Source organism: Pongo pygmaeus, chromosome 2 (assembly GCF_028885625.2).
Source record: "Pongo pygmaeus isolate AG05252 chromosome 2, NHGRI_mPonPyg2-v2.0_pri, whole genome shotgun sequence".
NCBI classification, from domain to species: domain Eukaryota; kingdom Metazoa; phylum Chordata; class Mammalia; order Primates; family Hominidae; genus Pongo; species Pongo pygmaeus.
The window spans coordinates 46,147,076-46,166,965 of record NC_085930.1 but is presented as its reverse complement, the minus strand read 5'-3'; the positions used below and the strand labels follow the sequence as shown (position 1 = coordinate 46,166,965).

At 36.8% G+C, this 19,890-nt stretch overlaps 1 protein-coding gene across 1 annotated transcript in view; it reads left to right on the top strand.

Moving 5' to 3' along the window:
- CFAP44 (cilia and flagella associated protein 44) overlaps positions 1–19,890 on the top strand; it is a 152,830-nt gene that overhangs the window by 7,632 nt on the left and 125,308 nt on the right. Inside the window, exons 2-6 of the mRNA XM_054480666.2 lie at positions 178–282; positions 6,498–6,650; positions 7,560–7,713; positions 13,651–13,813; positions 17,139–17,241. Of these exons, the coding sequence (XP_054336641.1) occupies positions 183–282; positions 6,498–6,650; positions 7,560–7,713; positions 13,651–13,813; positions 17,139–17,241 (673 nt within the window). The 5' untranslated portion in view covers positions 178–182. The remainder of the gene's footprint in view (positions 1–177; positions 283–6,497; positions 6,651–7,559; positions 7,714–13,650; positions 13,814–17,138; positions 17,242–19,890) is intronic.

The window sequence follows — 19,890 nt, the reverse complement described above, 5'->3', positions numbered from 1 at the left end:
TCAGAGGTCTCTGGTGGTAGTTGCACCCTCCTGCTGGTGGGTCATCCTTGGATCCTGTGCAAACAAAGGATTATTGACACACATGGTGTTTGGTGCTTATGAAATTTGTTAGGGGGAAATCTGTTAGTTTCAATTTTACAGCATTATCCATATCTCATCCCCATTTTGTACTTACAGAGGAAATGAAGGAACCAGATGATCAGGATACTGATGGGGAGAAATCAGTTACATCAAAGAGTGATGGGAGGAAGTCTCTGAGGTCTTCTAAATCAGAATCAAGATGTAAGTAAAGATAATATGTATACTTTTAAAAGTATTAAACTTAGGTAAACATTTAAATACTTAATTTTTATAGTAGAATGGAAAGAGCAGGATGTTATAAAATAGATCTTTTTTTTTTTTTTTTTGATACGGAGTTTTGCTCTTGTTGCCCAGGCTGTATGTAGTGCAATGGTACGATCTTGGCTTACTGTAACCTCTGTCTTCTGGGTTCAAGTGATTCTCCTGCCTCAGCCTCCTGAATAGCTGGGATTACAGGTGCCCGCTACCACACCTGGCTAATTTTTGTATTTTTAGTAGAGATGGGGTTTCATCATATTTGTCAGGCTGGTCTCGAACTCCTGACCTCAGGTGATCCACCTGCCTCGGCCTCCCAATGTGCTGGGATTACAGGCGTGAGCCACCGTGCTGGGCCAAAATAGATCTCTTATACTCCGTGTTCCCAGAAAGCTGTAGGAAGGTGGGCTCCATAAAAATGATGGAGTTAGCAAAGAAAAAAGACTACATATGGTCCAGGAAATAGGAGATTCAAAATGGAAATAAGGCAAAGGTAATGCCTAGGATGGCACCTGGGCAGCCATGCAGAGAACGATTATACTGAAGCAAGGAAAGGAGAATTTTCACCTCCCAGAAAGTTAAAAATGTTAAATAATAGATTATCTGATAGGTGCATGTAGAAAATTGAATTGAGTGAAATTTATAGAACTATGACAAGATGTGGGAAGATTTATCAGGAGATTCCAGAAAGTTAAAAAGTGAAAATAAATGAGGTATTAGTTTTAGAAAAGTGAGTTGTTCAAGAAGGAAATAAAATAATACATTCTTAACTCAGGAATGAGTGTTATTAAGGCAGTATACTAAAAACAGTAAGCATGGACTTCACTATAGTTTTTTTGTGCTTTAATTATATTGCAAGGGCGGAGAGATAGCAAGTGGTGATAGAGATTTAACATTCTTCATCTTCCCATAATAAACACTGTCTAAAAGTGGCTAGAGAGAGCAGTATATCCATATTATTTAGATATATGGAGGTAAATATCAGAAGAAAAAAGATTAAAAGCTAAAAGTGATTCTTCTGGAGAGATAGAGAAGGCTGTTAAGCAGGGAAAAGTTGAGTATTTTAAAGACAAGTCTTTTTGCATTACTTGACTTTTTAAGTTATGGGCATGTACTTCAACAAAAATAAAAATAATTTTCTAAAAGTCAAAAAAATGGGCAAAATAATTTTTAAATAGTGCATATCTGGGTTTATAGAACAGAAATGGTTTACTTGTTCAACTCCCTTACAAAGCTCTAAGTTCCTTAAGAGCAGTCTGTGTTTTACTTGTTTATCACAGCTCTTGGCACACAGGTTGATAATAACCTATCCACACATCTGGTCTAGAGTTCTGCTGTGAGAGCTACTGAGTCTTATATGGACTTTTCTGATACAATGTAGTGGAAAGAGACCTGGACTTTGGTTTTGAGTCCTGGATCTACCATTTAGAGATGCTTGATCTTGGAAAAATTACCACATCTTTCTGAGTCTCAATTTTCTCACCCATTAAAACAATTATGAGTCACTTGGGAATTAAATTGGATAACATGTGGAAGGACTTCATAGACTGCAATGGAAGAAAAAAGGAGGAATTTTATAACTAGGATTTTTGAAAGATGGCTGGCTCTTTCTGACTGACTATCACGATGTTAAGTATCTTAGTGGAATCTTGACTATTTAAGGTTCTAATCCTAAATATGATTTGAGAAATTTAATTTTGACTGTTCACCTAGAGAAGATCAGGTCCTCGGAAAATCAATACACATGCAAAATTTGCATTAAATTCTTTTAATTTATCGCAGACATGTCTTGTAAATCCGCAGTTTCTCCACATTATATTTTATTTTAGGCATTTATCTTCTCTGGTTTGGACTCTTGCAACATGGATTTCTACCTCAGTCTTCCTGTCCAGATCTCCCTCCACACCACCACTAGAGTTCTTTCCAAAAAGTATCATTATGTCGCTTACTTCAGAAACTTTAGTTTGTTCCCCCCTTGTTTTTCCTTTTTCATGTTTCTGTACTTCTTACATTTCTGACACAGGATTGTCTGCGTGTTGATTTCCAGTCCTCGGCAGTGTTTTCCTGGCTGCTACTCTCAACTTTCCCTTGATGGATTTAATGATAATGACCCTTTGTCTAGCATTGCCTTCAGGACCTCCCTTCCTTATGTCAGACCCTCTTAGGGGCAGACCTTTCAAAGTGTGACCTGGCCCAGTGCTCAGCTCATTAATTAGTTCACATATCATAGGTCTTAGACTCCCAAATAATAATGTGAAATAATTTTCTGGCATTCTGAACATCCTGTACCTTGTTGCTGCATGAAGAGGTCTCTCCCTCCTAGCTCAGCCTCATACCTGATAGCTGCATTCCCCCCCCACCCCTGGAAACCTTGCTTTGCTCTCAGGCTTGTTAACACATCCCAGCAAGTTTTTACTCTGGGATTCTCATGTAGAATGAATAAAAGTCCTTGTATTCCATCCAAGCAGAGAAGTTAGAGTAGACTTTTTCCCATACTTAACAAGAGGTTTCTGCTATCTCTGAGTTCTATTAAGAAATTTAGGTCAAGTGTACCAGCTAAACCATCCATCATTTCTCACGATGGTGAAGGACTGTTAGTTACTAAGGCATTGATTTCTGATTCTTATCAAAGGACTAAATTATTGCAGACCTTATTTAATAATTTTGAGAAGTATTTTGTTCTTTTCTATTTTCAAAAATATTTTGTGTAGAATTGGTATTATTTCTTCCTTAAATGCTTGGTAGAATTTACCAGTAAAGCTGTCTGGGTCTGGAATTTTCTTGATGAGTGGGAAAATTTTAACCATGAATTCAATTTTTTAAATAGAGGGCTCTCTATTTCTTCTTTACTAAGTTTTGCAAGTTTGTATCTTTCATGGAATTTGCCCACTTCTCTTCTAAATTGTCAAATTTGTTGACATAACTTTGTAGGATATGTTTTCATTCTTGATGTTGCAGATTTATGTTGTTTCTCTTTTATTTCTTCATTGATCTAGCTAGGAGCTTATCAATATTGTTGATCTTTTCAAAGACTAAGATTTTGGCTTTGCTAATTTACTTTTTTTTTTTTTCATTTATTTTTCCAGCTTCTTGAGGCGGAACTTTAGGTCATTGATTTCTTTTGACTTTTGTTCTTTTCTTACATATGTATTGAAAGCTATAAATTTCCCTCCAAGGACTGCTTTAGCTATATCTCAATTTTAATATGTTGTATTTTAATAAATTTTAATTTGAAAAATTTTCTAATTTCTTTGTTGATTTCCTCTTGACCCATGCATTATTTTTATTGGGTAATTTAATTTCCAAATATTGGACTTTTTTTCAAGGTATCTTATCATTATTGGTTTCTAACTTACCTCTGTTGTTTTCAGAGAACATATCTATTCTATATGATTTCAATCCATTTAAATGTATTAAAACTGGTCTTATGTCCCAGCAAGTGATCTGTCTTGGTAAATGACCCATGTGTGCTTGAATGTGCAGCCTGTATTGATAGGTGTAAGTGTTTTATAAATGTCAGGTCAGGATGGTTGATAGTGATGTTCAGATCATCTGTGTCTTTACTAAGTTTTTGACTAGTTGTTCTATCAATTGCTGAAAGATATGTGTTACTATAATAAATAGTAACTCTAAGTAGACTGTGAAAAGTTGTTATATATTATAATCTCTGAAGCAACCACTAATAAAACACAGAATTGCTAAAAAGCCAACAGAAATTTAAATAGAATTATAAAGAGTAAATAATCTAAAAGAAAACATGGAAAGAGAAAAAGAGGGAAAAAGGACAGGTAGGAGAAAAAAACAGAAAATAACTTATCAAATATTATTTGTTAATTTCACAAGCATATGTTATTAAAATCTAACCATATCAATAATTACATTAATTATTAGTTAACTGAACATTAATATAAAAAGGCAGAGATTATCAGCATGGCTAATAAAAACAAGAACCAACTATATGATGCTCATAGAAAACACATGTTAAGTATAATGATACAAATAGGTTGAAAGTAAATGGATGGAAAAAGATATATCATGCAAACAGTAAGCATAACACGGCTGGAGTGGCTATATTAATACCAGATAAAATAGACTTCAAGGCAAAGAGTACTACCAGTGACATAAGGATAAAAGGATCAATTTATTCATAAAGATAAAAGGATCAATTAAGAAAACATAATAATCATAAATATGTATTCACCTAGTAACAGCATCACAATACACAAAGCAAAAATAGACAGAATTAAATAAAAACTAAGTAATTCCACAATCATAGTAAGAAAGCAGCTTGGTACTAGTTACTTCATAATAGCCAAAGTATACGTGCCTACTATTAATATTTGTATATTGTTGTTGTATGCAGTAACCATACTGAACTCTTTTTAAAATTATAATAAATTATAATTTAGTTCTTATGAATTTTTTATAAAGTAGCTCTTACGGATTTTTCTGTATGTGCAACCATAGCATTTTTAGGCTTTCTTATAGTGTTCTCAATCTCATGGAAAAGGTAGAGGTGAATAAGGAATCACAGAGGCAAACTGTTTGCGGGAAGCAGTATCTCTCAGATAAGCTGCAGAGGAGAGGCCCCAAAGCTTCCTACATCCATTGGCTGGAGGAAACAAAAAAAATGGAAGAAACTCATATATAAAATTGTGGGTCATACACCAAAAATCCCAGCAGGTTCTTTTTGATATCTACAGTTATGGCATTCCTTTCTCCTTGGTCACCTTCCTTTGCTTCCTCCTGCACCCATCCTTGTTCAGTCTCCACTAATTTTGCCAGCCCTTTTGCCAGCAGCCCTGCCATCCATTTGTGATTTCGGGTTTTAACTGCTTCTAGTTATACAAAAAAATGGAGTTTGTGTTTTTGGTATTTATTCTCAATGTTGATTTTAGATTATTTCCAAGAATAGAAAGGCAAATACTGATTTATTCTTCAAACCATAAGTCTTCCACCTGTCTACTTTAGGATTATAAAAATTAGAGAAATATCCAGCCCTCACAAAGTTGCCTAAGTGTGTTGATTCGCCAGCTTGATTTAATGTGCCTACTTCCTGCCAAATTAGTTTTCTTCCCCTAACTCTAGTTTTCCATCAGTAGCACAACCCTTCTCCAGGCTCAGAATACCCATTATTTTTTATTACCTCTTCTCCTTCATGTGTATTCACTCTCAATTCGTTAATCAGTGATCACCTTATCTACCAGTTCTAACTCCTTTCCTGGAGAACCCAGCAGTTAGGAGTGTTACACTTGTAGTGCCCTAATCTTGAAATGAGGAAATAGTCTTTGGTTGCTACAGTCACAAGAAAGAGCTAAGGTATTATTAGAGGGCAGTTCTCCAGGGTCCCCTCTTGGGGAATCTGTTTGGCCGATTTAGGCACCCAGGATTACTTTCTTGCCATCCAAATACATGCATCCTAAGGAACTCTGCCCTGTTCTGCAACTAATTGGCTTGGCCCAGCTTTTCTATCTTACTCATATTAGTCTTGGGCTTTGTTCCTAATCTTTTAGCTTCATCTCAGATCTACTATGTAGCTCTGGTACCTAATAGTACATTTGCCATTTCTTCCTCATTCCTCTGGAAGTTCACCTAGCCCTATATGAAAGTATACCCATCCTGCTTGGCATTGTATATTTTAACCGTCCCCATGTTTGCACTTGATCTGAATGTTGGCTTATACCTGGGGCCGTTCTACTCCTATCCCGGTTCTCATTCCCAGCTTGTCCTAAAGCCAATATTCCAACTTATTCCTGGGATATCACTTCCAAGAGAAATCAGCATACTCAGAGAAAGAAAGACAATAAGCCTTATTTGTCTTTAACATAACAGGTTCCCTATAAAAGTTAGTAAAATTGAATTTAGTTGAAATTATGATAGCAGCATACTAACCTCTTTTTCTTTATCTTTTTCTTCTTGTAAGTATTTAGTGATAGGAGATAGACAGGAAATGAAGTGAAAATGGAGATTAACAAACAGAAAAGGTTTTCTTATTTTGTAAAGTTACAAGACTGACCAAATAAAATGATTCTTCTAGAAATTTTTGAGTATGTATTAGATTTATTACATCTATAGCACAAGCAAATTGGAAGTTTTAGCTACTTTAGAAATAAGAAAATGTTTAATCAAAATTTAGAAGTTATTAAAACAAATTTTAATAGCTCCTGTTCAAGAAGATAACACATTTTTAGAAGATGACACAGATGAAACATTTACTGAAGGGGAAGGATCATATTTAGAAGAAGACTCAGATGAGGAACGTTTGGAAGGAAGTTTGAGTTCATTTCAGTATGATGATTTGCAAAGCACTTCAGGTAGGTATTATTAGTTTTCTGTCAGTAATTGTCACTGTTTTAGAGACAAAGCCCAGACAAATGGAACAGTTATAAATCCATAGAAAGAAAAATGTGCAGGATGTATATATGTGTGGGAATGATAAAAGGACAAGTGCATATTTTGGTAGGGTACTTTAGTAGCCCTAGACTTGTGGTTTTTATTTCTGAGGATCACATAGAGTACTCTGATACTCATTCTTCTGGGTTTTAAGAAGGTATAAAAACTGCTCCACTACAGATTAGTGGGAGTTCAACTTTCCCTTGGAAGTAATTGGGAGTTCCCCTTGGAGACTGTTGCGCCATGACCGACCAGAACTCAGCATTTACTCCTGTTGCACGTGGGCATGATGGCTCTTCCTTCCATGCTCACTGATGATTGCTTCCTGTCTTCAAGCCAGTAGTAGTACTTACTGCTAGAGTATTGCAGGCTGTGTACATTCCTCCTGTCTCTGGGAAATACAATTTTGGATTCACCAGACACTCTTTGTATTAGTCTGTTCTCATGCTGCTAATAAAGACATACCTGAGACTGGGTAGTTTATAAAGGAAAGAGGTTTACTTGACTCACAGTTCTGCATGGCTGGGGAAGCCTCAGGAAACTTACAATTATGGCAGAAAGGGAAGCAAACATGTCCTTCTACACATGATGGCAGGAAGGAGAAGTGCAGAGTGAAGGAGGGAAATGTCCCTTATACAACATCAGATCTTGTGAGAACTCATTCACCATCATGAGAACAGCGTGGAGGTAACAGCCCCTGTGATTCAATTACCTCCTACCAGGTCTCTCCCACGACATGTGGAGATTATGGGAACTACAATTCAAGATGAGATTTGGGTGGGGACACAGCCAAACCATATCACTCTTCTTAAATTATTTTATTTTTTTAGTACCTCAGCAAACCCCTGCCCCAGCTGTGGAAGAAGCAGAGGAGGAAGTTAAGAAGAAAATATCAGAGAGCTTCTTCTATGATTATATGGAGCTTGCTTCGATGCCTTTTGTGACTCTGGATTCAAACATACCACTGGATCTTCTCACACTCGTGTATCCACCCTGGCTAAATATGTATAATTTTGGGATTTTCATTTTGTAGGTCAGAGGTCAGCAAACTATAGCCCAGAGAGCCCAAATGTGCCCTCCCACCTGTTTTTGTAAATCAAGTTTTATTGCAACACAGCCACATCCATTTGCTTACATTTTGTTTATTATGGCTGCCATGACACAGCAAGGACAGGGATAAGTAGTTGTGACAGAGACCATCTGGCTCACAAGGCAAAAACTATTTACTACCTTCCCTTTATAAAAAAAAGTGTGCCAACCCATGTTAGGTAATTCTAAGAACATTGAATTCTTAGAGATTTGATAGAAATGCATGATCTTAATTTAAACTAAGCTTTTGTTTGATGCCAAATAACCATACAGAGAAATATTTTTCTGGCTGTCCTTTGCACAGGTGGAAAGGCTGCAGTTCATGAGACCTGAGTGAAGGAAATCAGAAGGCTTCTTCCCATTTACTTTTGTCAATGCCTGTCAAGTTAAATAATCAATTTCCCTTCTTGAAACACTTATGTGTCTGTCCATTGTAAGGCATTAGTACTTTCACATTATATATCAGTTGAGCTATCAGAGAAGACAATTCTTAGGAAACAGGGCACAAAATATAAAGTTTTAATTGGTCTGGAGAATAAGTCTTTGAAGATATGTAGAAACAGGGATGATTGACAAGGGGATTTTGTGTTTGTCATCACATTATGATGTTAGGTTTGCAATGCGGGTAGTTAGAAAACAGTTTCCATTGAGGTCCTCAGCTGGCAATTTACTGTGCTTCCGTTTTGGGTAGTTAGTACTTATCACCACGTGGCCTAAACCACCAACTGGCCTCTTACATAAGGAATACTTACAGCGATAGGGTGGTGTACTCCCTGACTCAGTTTTGCTTTTTACATAAAAACATAAAAATAGAACATGTTGTTAAATCCCAGCTGTAACTAAACTAATTCATGCTGAATTATCTTGTAACCTGGAATTTTCTCTCTTCATGGCTTTTTTTTTTTTTTTTTTTCCTTATCTTTGGACAAGTTTCTGACAAAAGTTATGCTGTTTGCTTTCTTTTAGCCTTTTTTTCCTGAATGGGGTGGGGTGGTATATTAGAGTCCCCTGGAAGTTTTTCCTAAAGTACACAATGCTCTGATACCTTCCAGGACCTACTGTGCTAGTTCTGTGTGGAGAGGGGCTTGGGCATATGTACTCTGAAAAAACTCCGAGTTGATTTGGCAGTGCACTGCCTTCTCACTGCTTCAGGATGGGAGGGTCTGTATTAGACAAATATGCCTAAATTCTAAACATCAGAGTCAGAAGAACCTCAACTTTTATTCCAATATATGAATTATCTCTATTCATGCTGGATGGGTGGCTGTATAAACTATAGCCTTTTCTTAAACATTTTCAACACCAGGAAAATCACAAAGTAGCTTACCCCACTTTTGGACGGCTCACTAGAGAGCTTTTTGGGCCTTGAATAAAATTCTGCCTTGCTGGGATGGCCCCCATTGGACTTAGTTCTCCTCTCTGCAGATGGACATATATAATTTCTATATCTTGTGAGGAATTCTAGGAAGAACAAGTCAGCCATCATGTATTCCCTAAGTACTCTTTTAATTAACCCTTTAATGATTATTAATATATTATATTGATTCTACTTCAGTTTTTGTTTTTTTGTTTTGTTTTGTTTTGTTTTTGAGATGGAGTCTCGCTCTGTTGTCCAGGCTGGAGTGCAATAGCGCGATCTCTGCTCACTGCAACCTTCGCCTGCTGGGTTCAAGCAATTCTCCTGCCTCAGCCTCCTGAGTAGCTGCGACTATAGGCGTGCACCACCACACCCAGCTAATTTTTGTATTTGTAGTAGAGATTGGGTTTCACCATATTGGCCAGGCTGGTCTCGAACTCCTGACCTCGTGATCTGCCCGCCTTGGCCTCCCAGAATGCTGGGATTACAGGTGTGAGCCACTGTGCCCGGCCCTCTGCTTCAGTTTTTAAATTTATGTCTTCTAAATTTTAGCAATGTTAAATCAAGTTTAGCCTAAAGCTGCCTCCTTACATACTTTAAGTTCAGCCTCCAGGTTTCTCTGTACATGGTGAACTATAACCTAAAGGGAGTTAGACTCTAGCCTACTCTTGAGCCAGTTACTGAGTTTTGGTCAAAGGTGGCCAGCTGTTCAAACTGTGTTAAAATAAGGCAGATGCCAAGCTGTAACCAATTCAGCTATTTCTATACCTCACTTTTGTTTTCTGTATGTCACTTTCCTTTTTCAGTCCATAAATCTTCCTGCACGTGGCTGTGCTGGAGTCTCTGGGCCTACTCTGGCTCAGAAGGCTGCCGAATTCTTGAATGGTTCTTTGCTCAATTAAACTCTGTTAAATTTAATTTGGCTAAAGTTTTCTTTTAATAGCAAGAAATGTGCCATTTATAAAGTATTACTTAAATCATGGCATAATTTTAAAAGAGATTATACAGAACTTAACAGTGTTTAAACAACTTTAAAGTGAAGTTCCTACATGGCCATGAACAAACATTGAAAGCTCTAGGTCTTTGACAGAAATTTAAGAAGAGGCAAGCCAGAAGAGAGGGTGAGATAAGACGAAGGGAGCTGAAGGTACATCAAAACACATTTTAAGATTTTCAGAACTCTACTAAGGGTCTGCCACTGTCCTCTGGGATTAAAAGGAAAGGATCAGACCAGGCGCAGCGGCTCAGGCCTGTAATCCTAGCACCTTGGGAGGCTTGGCAGGCAGATCACTTGAGCTCAGGAGGCAGCCAGATCACTTGAGCTCAGGAGTGCGAGACCAGCCTGGGCAACATGGCAAAACCCTGTCTTTACAAGAAATACAAAAATTAGCCAGGTGTGGTGGTGCACATCTGTAGTCCCAGCTACTTGGGGGGCTGAGGTGGGAGAATCTCTTGAGCCTGGGAAGTTGAGGCTGCAGGGAGCCATGTTCATGCCACTGCACTCCAGCCTGGGTGACAAAGTGAGACCCTATCTCAAAAAAAAAAAAAAAAAGAAGGGGGGAAGGATCAGATTCCAGTTATGCACAAATTAATGAATTCATTAGTTCAACAAACATTTCCTGAATAGCCAATAGGCTGAAGACAGTGTGCTAGGCATTCTGGGAAATAGAGATGGAGAGAAGCAGTCTTTGCCCTCAGTAAGTTGTAATTTAGAGGGGGAGAATTTGAGAAGTTACAATCTGACCCATTCTGGGTTTGAAAGAGCCTTTTATAAGGGCAGCAGTGTGTAAAAGGGAGTTTTCCTGCTAAAATTGAAGATAACAATATTAGATAAATGATAATTTCTCCAATTCCTAATTTTCATCTAAGGTAGTGAAGAGATGGTAACCAATTTCTATTCTCTTAGCTACTAACATGCTTTAGCCTTCTGAGGTATCATATTGCCACCTGGGAAGAGGGAAAGAAAGGAAGGGAAGAAGGGGATGTGAGAGCAGTGGTTTGAAGGAAAGAAAAAAACGGTGGGCAAAACTTCCTCCAGGAGGCTTGAATAGCTTCATTTACATCTTTGGATCATGTATTCATTCACATTTCTATACAAGATTTAATTTTAGCCATTTATGTCTTTATTAAATTTATAAAATTTCTTTTTCTTGAACAGATCCAGTACCCTGAAATGCTTTATCTCTCTCTTTCAATTTAACCATTTGGTAATGAGATAGGCTGCTTGTGGTTGGTTATAATTTGTTTATATTTCACAATTTAAATTGCATTAATGTAAATCTTCTCTTTTTACATTCTACATTTTCTTCTTGTTAAAACTTTCCATAATTTCTTTCTCTGAAAATTATTATTTACTTATGAATAAGTGGAATCCTCAAAAATCAGAATTTGTTTTTAAACAAGGGCTCAAGAAATACAAATTCCTCCAATGTTCCTTAAACTCTGATGTTCAGCAACAAATTATTGTGAACAAAGAATCTGTCTGCTTAAGCTAGACTATAGGATATGCTTCTTTTGTCAGCTCTAGTTTTTTTCATAGATCTCATTTAACTTGCTTATTATATTTATATTTTGGGCATATTAATTTTGACTTAAACATACTAACAATGTACATTTAAAAGATGTTTTATGTAACTTAGATTTTTATACCTCTTTTTTTAAAAAATATTTTTATTTTAGATTCAGAGGGTACACATGCAGGTTTGTTTTAACGATATATTGTGTGATACTGAGGTTAGGGCTTCTGTTGATCTCATCACCCACATAGTGAACACAGTACCCAATAGGAAGTTTTTCAGCCTTGCCCCCTCCCTCCCTCCCTTTGGAATCCCTAGTGTCTGTTGTTCCTGTCTTTATGTCTGTGTGTACCCAAGATTTAGCTCCCACTTATAAATGAGAACATGCAATATTTGGTTTTCTGTTTCTGCATTAATTTGCTTAGGATTATGGCCTCCTGCTGCATCCATGCTGATGCAAAGGACATGATTTCATTCTTTTCATGGCTGTATAGTATTTCATGGTGTATATATGCCACATTTTCCTTATCCAGTGCACCACTGATGGGTATCTAGGTTGATTGCATGTCTTTGCTGTTATAAATAGTGCTGTGATAAACATATGAGTGCATGTGTCTTTTTGGTACACTGATTTTCCTTTGGGTATATTCCCAGTAATTGGATTACTAGGTTGAATGGTAGTTCTATTTTTAGTTCTTTCAGAAATCTTCAAACTGCTTTCCACAGTGGCCGAACTGATTTACATTCTCACTGATAGTATATAAGCATTCACTTTTGTCTGCAGCCTCACCAACATCTCTCATTTTTTGACTTTTTAATGATAGCCATTCTGACTGGTATGAGATGGTATCTCATTGTGGTTTTGATTTGCATCTCACTGATGATTAGTGATGTGGAGCATTTTTCATGTTTGTTGGTTGCTTGCATGTCTTCTTTTGAAAAGTGTCTGTTGAAGTCCTCTGCCTGCTTTTTAGTGGGGTTATTTTTTTCTTGTTGATTTCTTTAAGCTCCTTATAGATTTTGGATATTAGCCCTTTGTCAGATGCATAGTTTGGGAATATTTTCTCCCATTCTGTAGGTTGTCTGTTTAATCTGTTGATGGTTTATTTTGCAGTGCAGAAACTCTTTAGTTGAGTTAGGTCCCACTCTGTTTTGAATTAGTACAATTTTACTCTATAGCATACACACACACAAACACATACATATACACACACACTACTTACCTACACACCAATACATATACTAATAAGCTCAGAAAAGAAATGTTAGTCTATTAATTACATATATGTTTATATGCTATATATTAATCAATTTTCATAATTTGTTGATATGAATTAAATTTTAGTTATATTTGTGTGAATTATTATAATCATGTTATCAAATGGTGTGTTAAAATTTTACAAACATGTTAGAATTTTAAGCATCTTGTCTTTCAACATCCGGGAAAAGGCCTACATAATATTTTTACTGTGGTTAGTTAACAAACTTAACACATTGTGAATACAAAGGTGATGAAGATACAGACTTTCTCCCATGTTATACGGTATGATTTAGTTTTAGTGGGAGAGAGGAAAATAAAATTATTTAGATGACAATTTTGCTGCCTGTGATACCCAAATAGGTTTAACCTTATTTATTTTTGCAAAAACAATTAATGGGCTCTCAGGATTTCCTCAGGAAAATTAAAATACTAACTAAATCAGAGTACGGGGATAGTCACCTGATTTATTTATTTATTTGTTTATTTTTTTCCTGCCCAGGTCTTTTTTTTTTCTCACCTAATTTAAAAACAAAATTGTTAGTAATACATAGAAAAATCATGAGTTTCAGGGTAAAATTCAACTACTTCAACCTCATATCTTCATCTAAGAGTATAGATTTAAAAATTTATTTCATCACTTTTCCAATCCCTAGGATGGTATTGTTTTTCACTTCTTTTCCTTAACAACTTTCCCTCAGACATTCTTTTGGTTATGACTGTAGAAAGCGAGCCAACCTACAACTTCTGGACGACAGTATCGCAATATACATAGCTGGGAACCAACTGATCTTTCTGAATTTGAAAACCAAGGAACAGATCTACCTGCGAAGTAGCAGTGGTGAAGGAATTGGCATCATTGGGGTATGTCTTCAATGAATTAGAAAAAAAACCCCAAAAAACCCTATCTTTTTGCTTGTTCTGTGGACCAGCCAACATGGTTGTTAGATGCCAACACCGTGCACAGTATTGTGGGATCACGTGAGATGTACAACTGTCTTTATTCCAAGGCATTTTCAATTCAGTTATTACAGACACTCATTCACTGTCACTACCTCTGTGCACTATTATAATATTATTTCTTTTTGCTGATAAGGAAATGGACTTATAGAGGTTAGGTGACTTCCCCATAGTGGTGCAAGTTTTTCATATTTAGATTAGAAGTGGAGATGAGTGAGGAGATTTTAAAGAATCTTAATCTGAAGACTGAAGCAGGCACATGGCCATGGGAATGGAGAAGGTGAGGAAAATGTGAGACACACAGATAGGACGTAGACATAGATTGACGATGGAAACAGGATATGTTGAGATATATGGAGTGAAAGATACTATCATGTTTGTTTCTTTCTTGATCATCTATCTATATATAGTATGTGTACATGATAAAAGTCCGTGTCCTCGGAGAGTTTGTTATAAGACTAATTAATAAATTCAGCAATAATTTATTATGTAATACTGTGCATCCAACACTATACAGAACATATAATGGGGAATTTAAATGAAGAAGAACTCGTGCCTGTATGAATTCAGAGTTTAAAATCCATCTAAAGAGACAAGACCTATATTTTTAAAAAGAAAAACAAAAAAACTAGACACAGAAGTACATGATAATGTGGCAATAACTGTGTGCAGATAGCCATGGGCCCAACGTGAGGGTCGTGGATTTTGTGGAGGGAAGTCAGTCAGGGGCCTATGAGGTTTCAGGAGCCCTGAGGTCCACACCATCTGCAGGGGACCAAGAAACATCTAATTATCACATATTTATCTATTACTTTATGGCAGTAATAGTTTTAAAATTTCTATTTTAATATTTTGTTATAAAATAATTTGGTTTCAGGACAGTAGTCAGAGGTGTAGTGTGGTCAAGAATGCTAATCCTGGCCAAGCACGGTGGCTCATGCCTGTAATTCCAGCACTTTGGGAGGCCGAGGCGGGTGGATCACGAGGTCAGGAGATCAAGACCAGCCTGGCCAACATGGTGAAACCCTGTCTCTACTAAAGATACAAAAAATTAGCCAGGCATGGTGGCACGCACCTGTAATCCCGGCAACTCAGGAGCCTGAGGCAGAGAACCACTTGAACCTGGGAAGTGGAGGTGCAGTGAACTGAGATCATGCCTTTGTACTTCAGCCTGGGCGACAGGGCAAGACTCTGTCTCAAAAAAAAAAAAAAAAAAAAAAAAAAAGAAAAGCTAATCCTAATCCTCATCCACCTGGATGTTGAGCAGTTTTATGTCCACAAGGCTTTTCTCCATGTGTGCTGGAGCTGTTGAAGCCTGTGTAGTGACAGAGGCCTTGCCTCCACTGTCCATGTTACCTCTTTTCTGAAACAGTTATCCAGTTATGGTTGAGAAATACTTTAGCAAGGCTATGAGAAACCTATGAGAAAAGTGTTTGGGCACCCTACCTGGAAAAGGTAGGGTGAATCTCTATGTTGAGTGTAAAGTAAATGATTTACTAATTCTAGGTCTTCACCAAAAATAAAACTCCTGGCTTGGCACGGTGGCTCCCGCCTGTAATCACAGCACTTTGGGAGGCTGAGGTGGGTGGATCACTTGAGGCCAGGAGTTCAAGACAAGCCTGGCCAATATGGTAAAATCCTGTATCTACTAAAAATACAAAAATTAGCAGGTGTGGTGGCGCACACCTATAATCCCAGCTACTTGGGAGGCTGAGGCACGAGAATTGCTTGAGCCTGGGAGGCAGAGGTTGCAGACAGCAGAAATCGTGACACTGCACTCCGGCCTGGGTGACAGAGTGAGACTGTGTCTCAATAAATAAATAAATAAATAAAACTCCCAAACTCAACCCCACAACAATTTCCAATATAAGAGGCAGAAACTTTTTAATTTACTGTAGACAAGACCTAGAAGGGTAAAGGATTTGCCTGAATCTTCATCCAAATTTCTTTGACCACATGTTCTATACCATATTTCTTTACAAATGGGAATCTAGATAGATATGGTCTTAATCCATGTCCCCTACCTCCTTGAGATCTGCTATTTCTTAGGCCCGTTTGCTTCTTGACTCTGATACTTGGCTTGAATCCTATCTCTTGCACTTAACACATTGTAGACTGTGTGACTGCAGGCAAGTTACTTAAACTCTGTGCCTCAGTTTATGCATCAATAAGATTAATAATGGTATCCAAGGTTACAAGGTTGCTATAAAATTTAAAGGAAATAATGTTATCTTGGGTACCAGGATTAGCAATCTATATCTGAGAACCAGGCTCTTTGTCTTATATATAATCAAGAGATGTGAAATAATATCTGAAAACAGAATTTTATAAGCATAATATGTGTTTTAAATAGCTTATCCTTATAACAGCTTATTTTTATTTTCATTTTTTGGCTGGCCATTTACCCTTCTTACACATTTGGCTCACCAATAGACAAAAATAACAGAAATGAGCATACTATTTTATCCAACTTATATGGCTATCTTTGAAAATACTGACACAAATAGTTTATCCAGGGCATACTTACTGTATTTTCCTCTGTGTCTGGCTTGGAAGTATTATATCTTTCTAACTTCTAGTAAGTTTACATTCATTTGTAACTTTTTCCACAGTGAAATTTTAAAAATTGTGATGTAACCTGGTCTGGAAACAAGAATCCCATACATTCCATGAATTTTTCTATACAGAATTTAGGTGGATTTATATGTAGGGTAGACAGTTCATCTCAGTGGTTCTCAAAGCAAGGTCTCCAAACTAGCTGCATCAACATCACCTTGTTAGAAATGTAAATCACCTTGTTAGAATGTAAATCATGTAGTTAGAAATTACCTTATTAGACATGTAAATGCAAATTCTTGAGTCCCAGCCTGACCGATTAAGTCAGAAACTCTGGGGGTTAGGGCTTGCAATCTGTATTTTAATAAGTTCTTTAGTGGATTCTGATGCACATTGAAGATAGAGAACCATTGTTCTAGCTCTTCCAATGGCAATTAAAGAAATTTTAGAGTTAGAAATGGCTGTCTTAAAGTAAAATTTAAAATGTGTATTCTTCTAGTTTTCAGTTTCAGTTGTATCCATCATTAAATATTTATCTGATGCCCATTTTTGAGTTTTCTATTAAAGCCTAATAAACACATTATAAAATAATGGATGCTAAATACTGCATTAATCAGACTATTTATACAAAAATCTTTCTTTTAATATTTTGGTGAAATTTTATCTTTTGTAGGTTCATCCACATAAAACTTATTTCACAGTAGCTGAAAAAGGGAGTTTTCCAGATATTATCATCTATGAATATCCTTCTCTGAGACCATACAGAATCCTTCGAGGTGAGTCCAGAAGCACATTTAAATATTTCATGTTCAAGGATAACAACATTCTGAAGAAGGTGTGACATTATTTCATAAGTCAAGGTTCTCCAGAGAAACAGAACTAGTGGAAGATAGAAAAGAGATTATTCAAATTCACACACAACAATACTAACCTTAAATGTAAATGGGCTAAATGCCCCAATTAAAAGACACAGACTGGCAAATTGGATAAGGAGTCAAGACCCATTGGTGTGCTGTAATTCTGGAGACCCATCTTACCTGCAAAGACACACACAGGCTCAAAACAAAGGAATGGAGGAAAATTTACCAAGTAAATGGAAAGGAAAAAAAAAAAAAAACACCAAGGGTTGCAATCTTAGTCTCTGACAAAGCAGATTTTAAACTAACACAAATCAAAAAAGACAAGGGCATTACATAATGGTAACAGGAACAATTCAAGAAGAGCTAACTATTCTGAATATATGTACACCCAATACAGAGCACCCAGATTCATAAAACAAGTTCTTAGAGACCTACTAAGAGACTTAGACTCCCACACAATAATAGTGGGAGAATTTAACACCCCACTGTCAATATTAAATCAACGAGACAGAAAATTAACAAGGATATTCAGGACTTGAACTCAGCTCTGGATCAAGTGGACCTGGTAGACCTCTACAGAGCTCTCTACTCCAAATCTACAGAATATACATTCTTCTCAGTGCTACATGATACTTATTCTAAAATCGACCACATAATTGGAAGTAAAACACTCCTCAGCAAATGCATAAGAATTGAAATCATAACAAACAGTCTCTCAGACCACAGTGCAATCAAATTAGAACTCAGGATTAAGAAACTCACTAAAAACCACACAATTTCATGGAAATTGAACAACCTGCTCCTGAATGACTCCTGTGTAAATAATGAAATTAACGCAGAAATCAAGAAGTTCTTTGAAACCAATGAGAACAAAGAGATGATATACCAGAATCTCCAGGACACAGCTAAAGCAGTGTTAAGAGGGAACTTTATAGCACTAAATACCCACATCAAAAAGCCAGAAAGATCTCAAATTGACACCCTAACATCACAATTAAATGAACTAGAGGGGCAAGAGCAAATGAATCCAAAAGCTAGCAGAAGACAAGAAATAACTAAGATCAGAGAAGAACAGAAGGAGATAGAGATAGAAAAACCCTCCAAAAAAATCAATGAATCCAGGAGCTGTTTTTTTGAAAAAATTAACAGCATAGGTACACCACTAGCTAGACTAATAAGGAAGAAGGGAGAGAACAATCAAATAGATGCAATAAAAAGTAATAAAGGGGACATCACCACTGACCCCACAGAAATACAGACTACCATCAGAGAATACCATAGATACCTCTATGCAAATAAACTAGAAAATCTAGAAGAAATGGATAAATTCCTGGATGCATACACCCTACCAAGGCTAAACCAGAAAGAAGTTGAATCCCTGAATAGACCAATAACATGCTCTGAAATTGAGGCAGTAATTAATAGCCTACCAACCAAAAAAAAAAAACTCCAGGACCAGAAAGATTCACAGCAGAATTCTACTAGAAATACAAAGAGGAGCTGGTACTATTCCTTCTGAAAATATTCCAGACATTTGAAAAGGAGAGACTCCTTCCTAACTCATTTTACGAAGCCAGCATCGTCCTGATACCAAAACCGGGAAGAGACATAACAAAAAAAAGAAAACCTCAGGCCAATATCCCTGATGAACATCGATGCAAAAATTTTCAATAAAATACCGGCAAACCGAATCCAGCAGCACATCGAAAAACTTATCCACCATGATCACGCCACCTTCATCCCTGGTATGCAAGGCTGGTTCAACGTACACAGATCAATAAATGTAATCCATCACATAAACAGAACCAAAGACAAAAACCACACGATTATCTCAATAGATGCAGAAAAGGCCGTCAACAAAATTTAACATCCCTTCATTTCAAAAACTCTCAATAAACTAGGTATTGATGGAACATATCTTAAAATAGTAAGTGCTATTTATGACATACCCACAGCCAATATCATATTGAGTGGGCAAAAGCTGGAAGCATTCTCTTTGAAAACTGGTAGAAGACAAGGATGCCCTCTCTCACCACTCCTATTCAACATAGTATTGGAAGTTCTGGCCAGAACAATCAGGCAAGAGAAAGAAATAAAGCGTATTCAAATAGGAAGAGAGGAAGTCAAGTTGTCACTGTTTGCAGATGACATGACTTTATATTTAGAAAACCCCATCATCTCATCCCAAAAACTTCTTGAACTGAGAAACAACTTCAGCAAAGTGTCAGGATACAAAATCAATGTGCAAAAATCACAAGCATTCCTATGCATCCACAATAGGCAAGCAGAGAGCCAAATCATGAATGAACTTCCATTCACAATCACTACAAAGAGAATAAAATACCTAGGAATACGGCTAACAAGGGATGTGAAGGACCTCTTCAAGGAGAACTACAAACCACTGCTCAAGGAAGTAAGAGAGGACACAAACAAATGGAAAAACATTACATGCTCATGGATAGAAAGAATCAATATCGTGAAAATGGCCATACTGCCCAAAGTAATTTATAGATTCAATGCTATTCCCATCAAACTACCATTAGCATTCTTCACAGAATTAGAAAA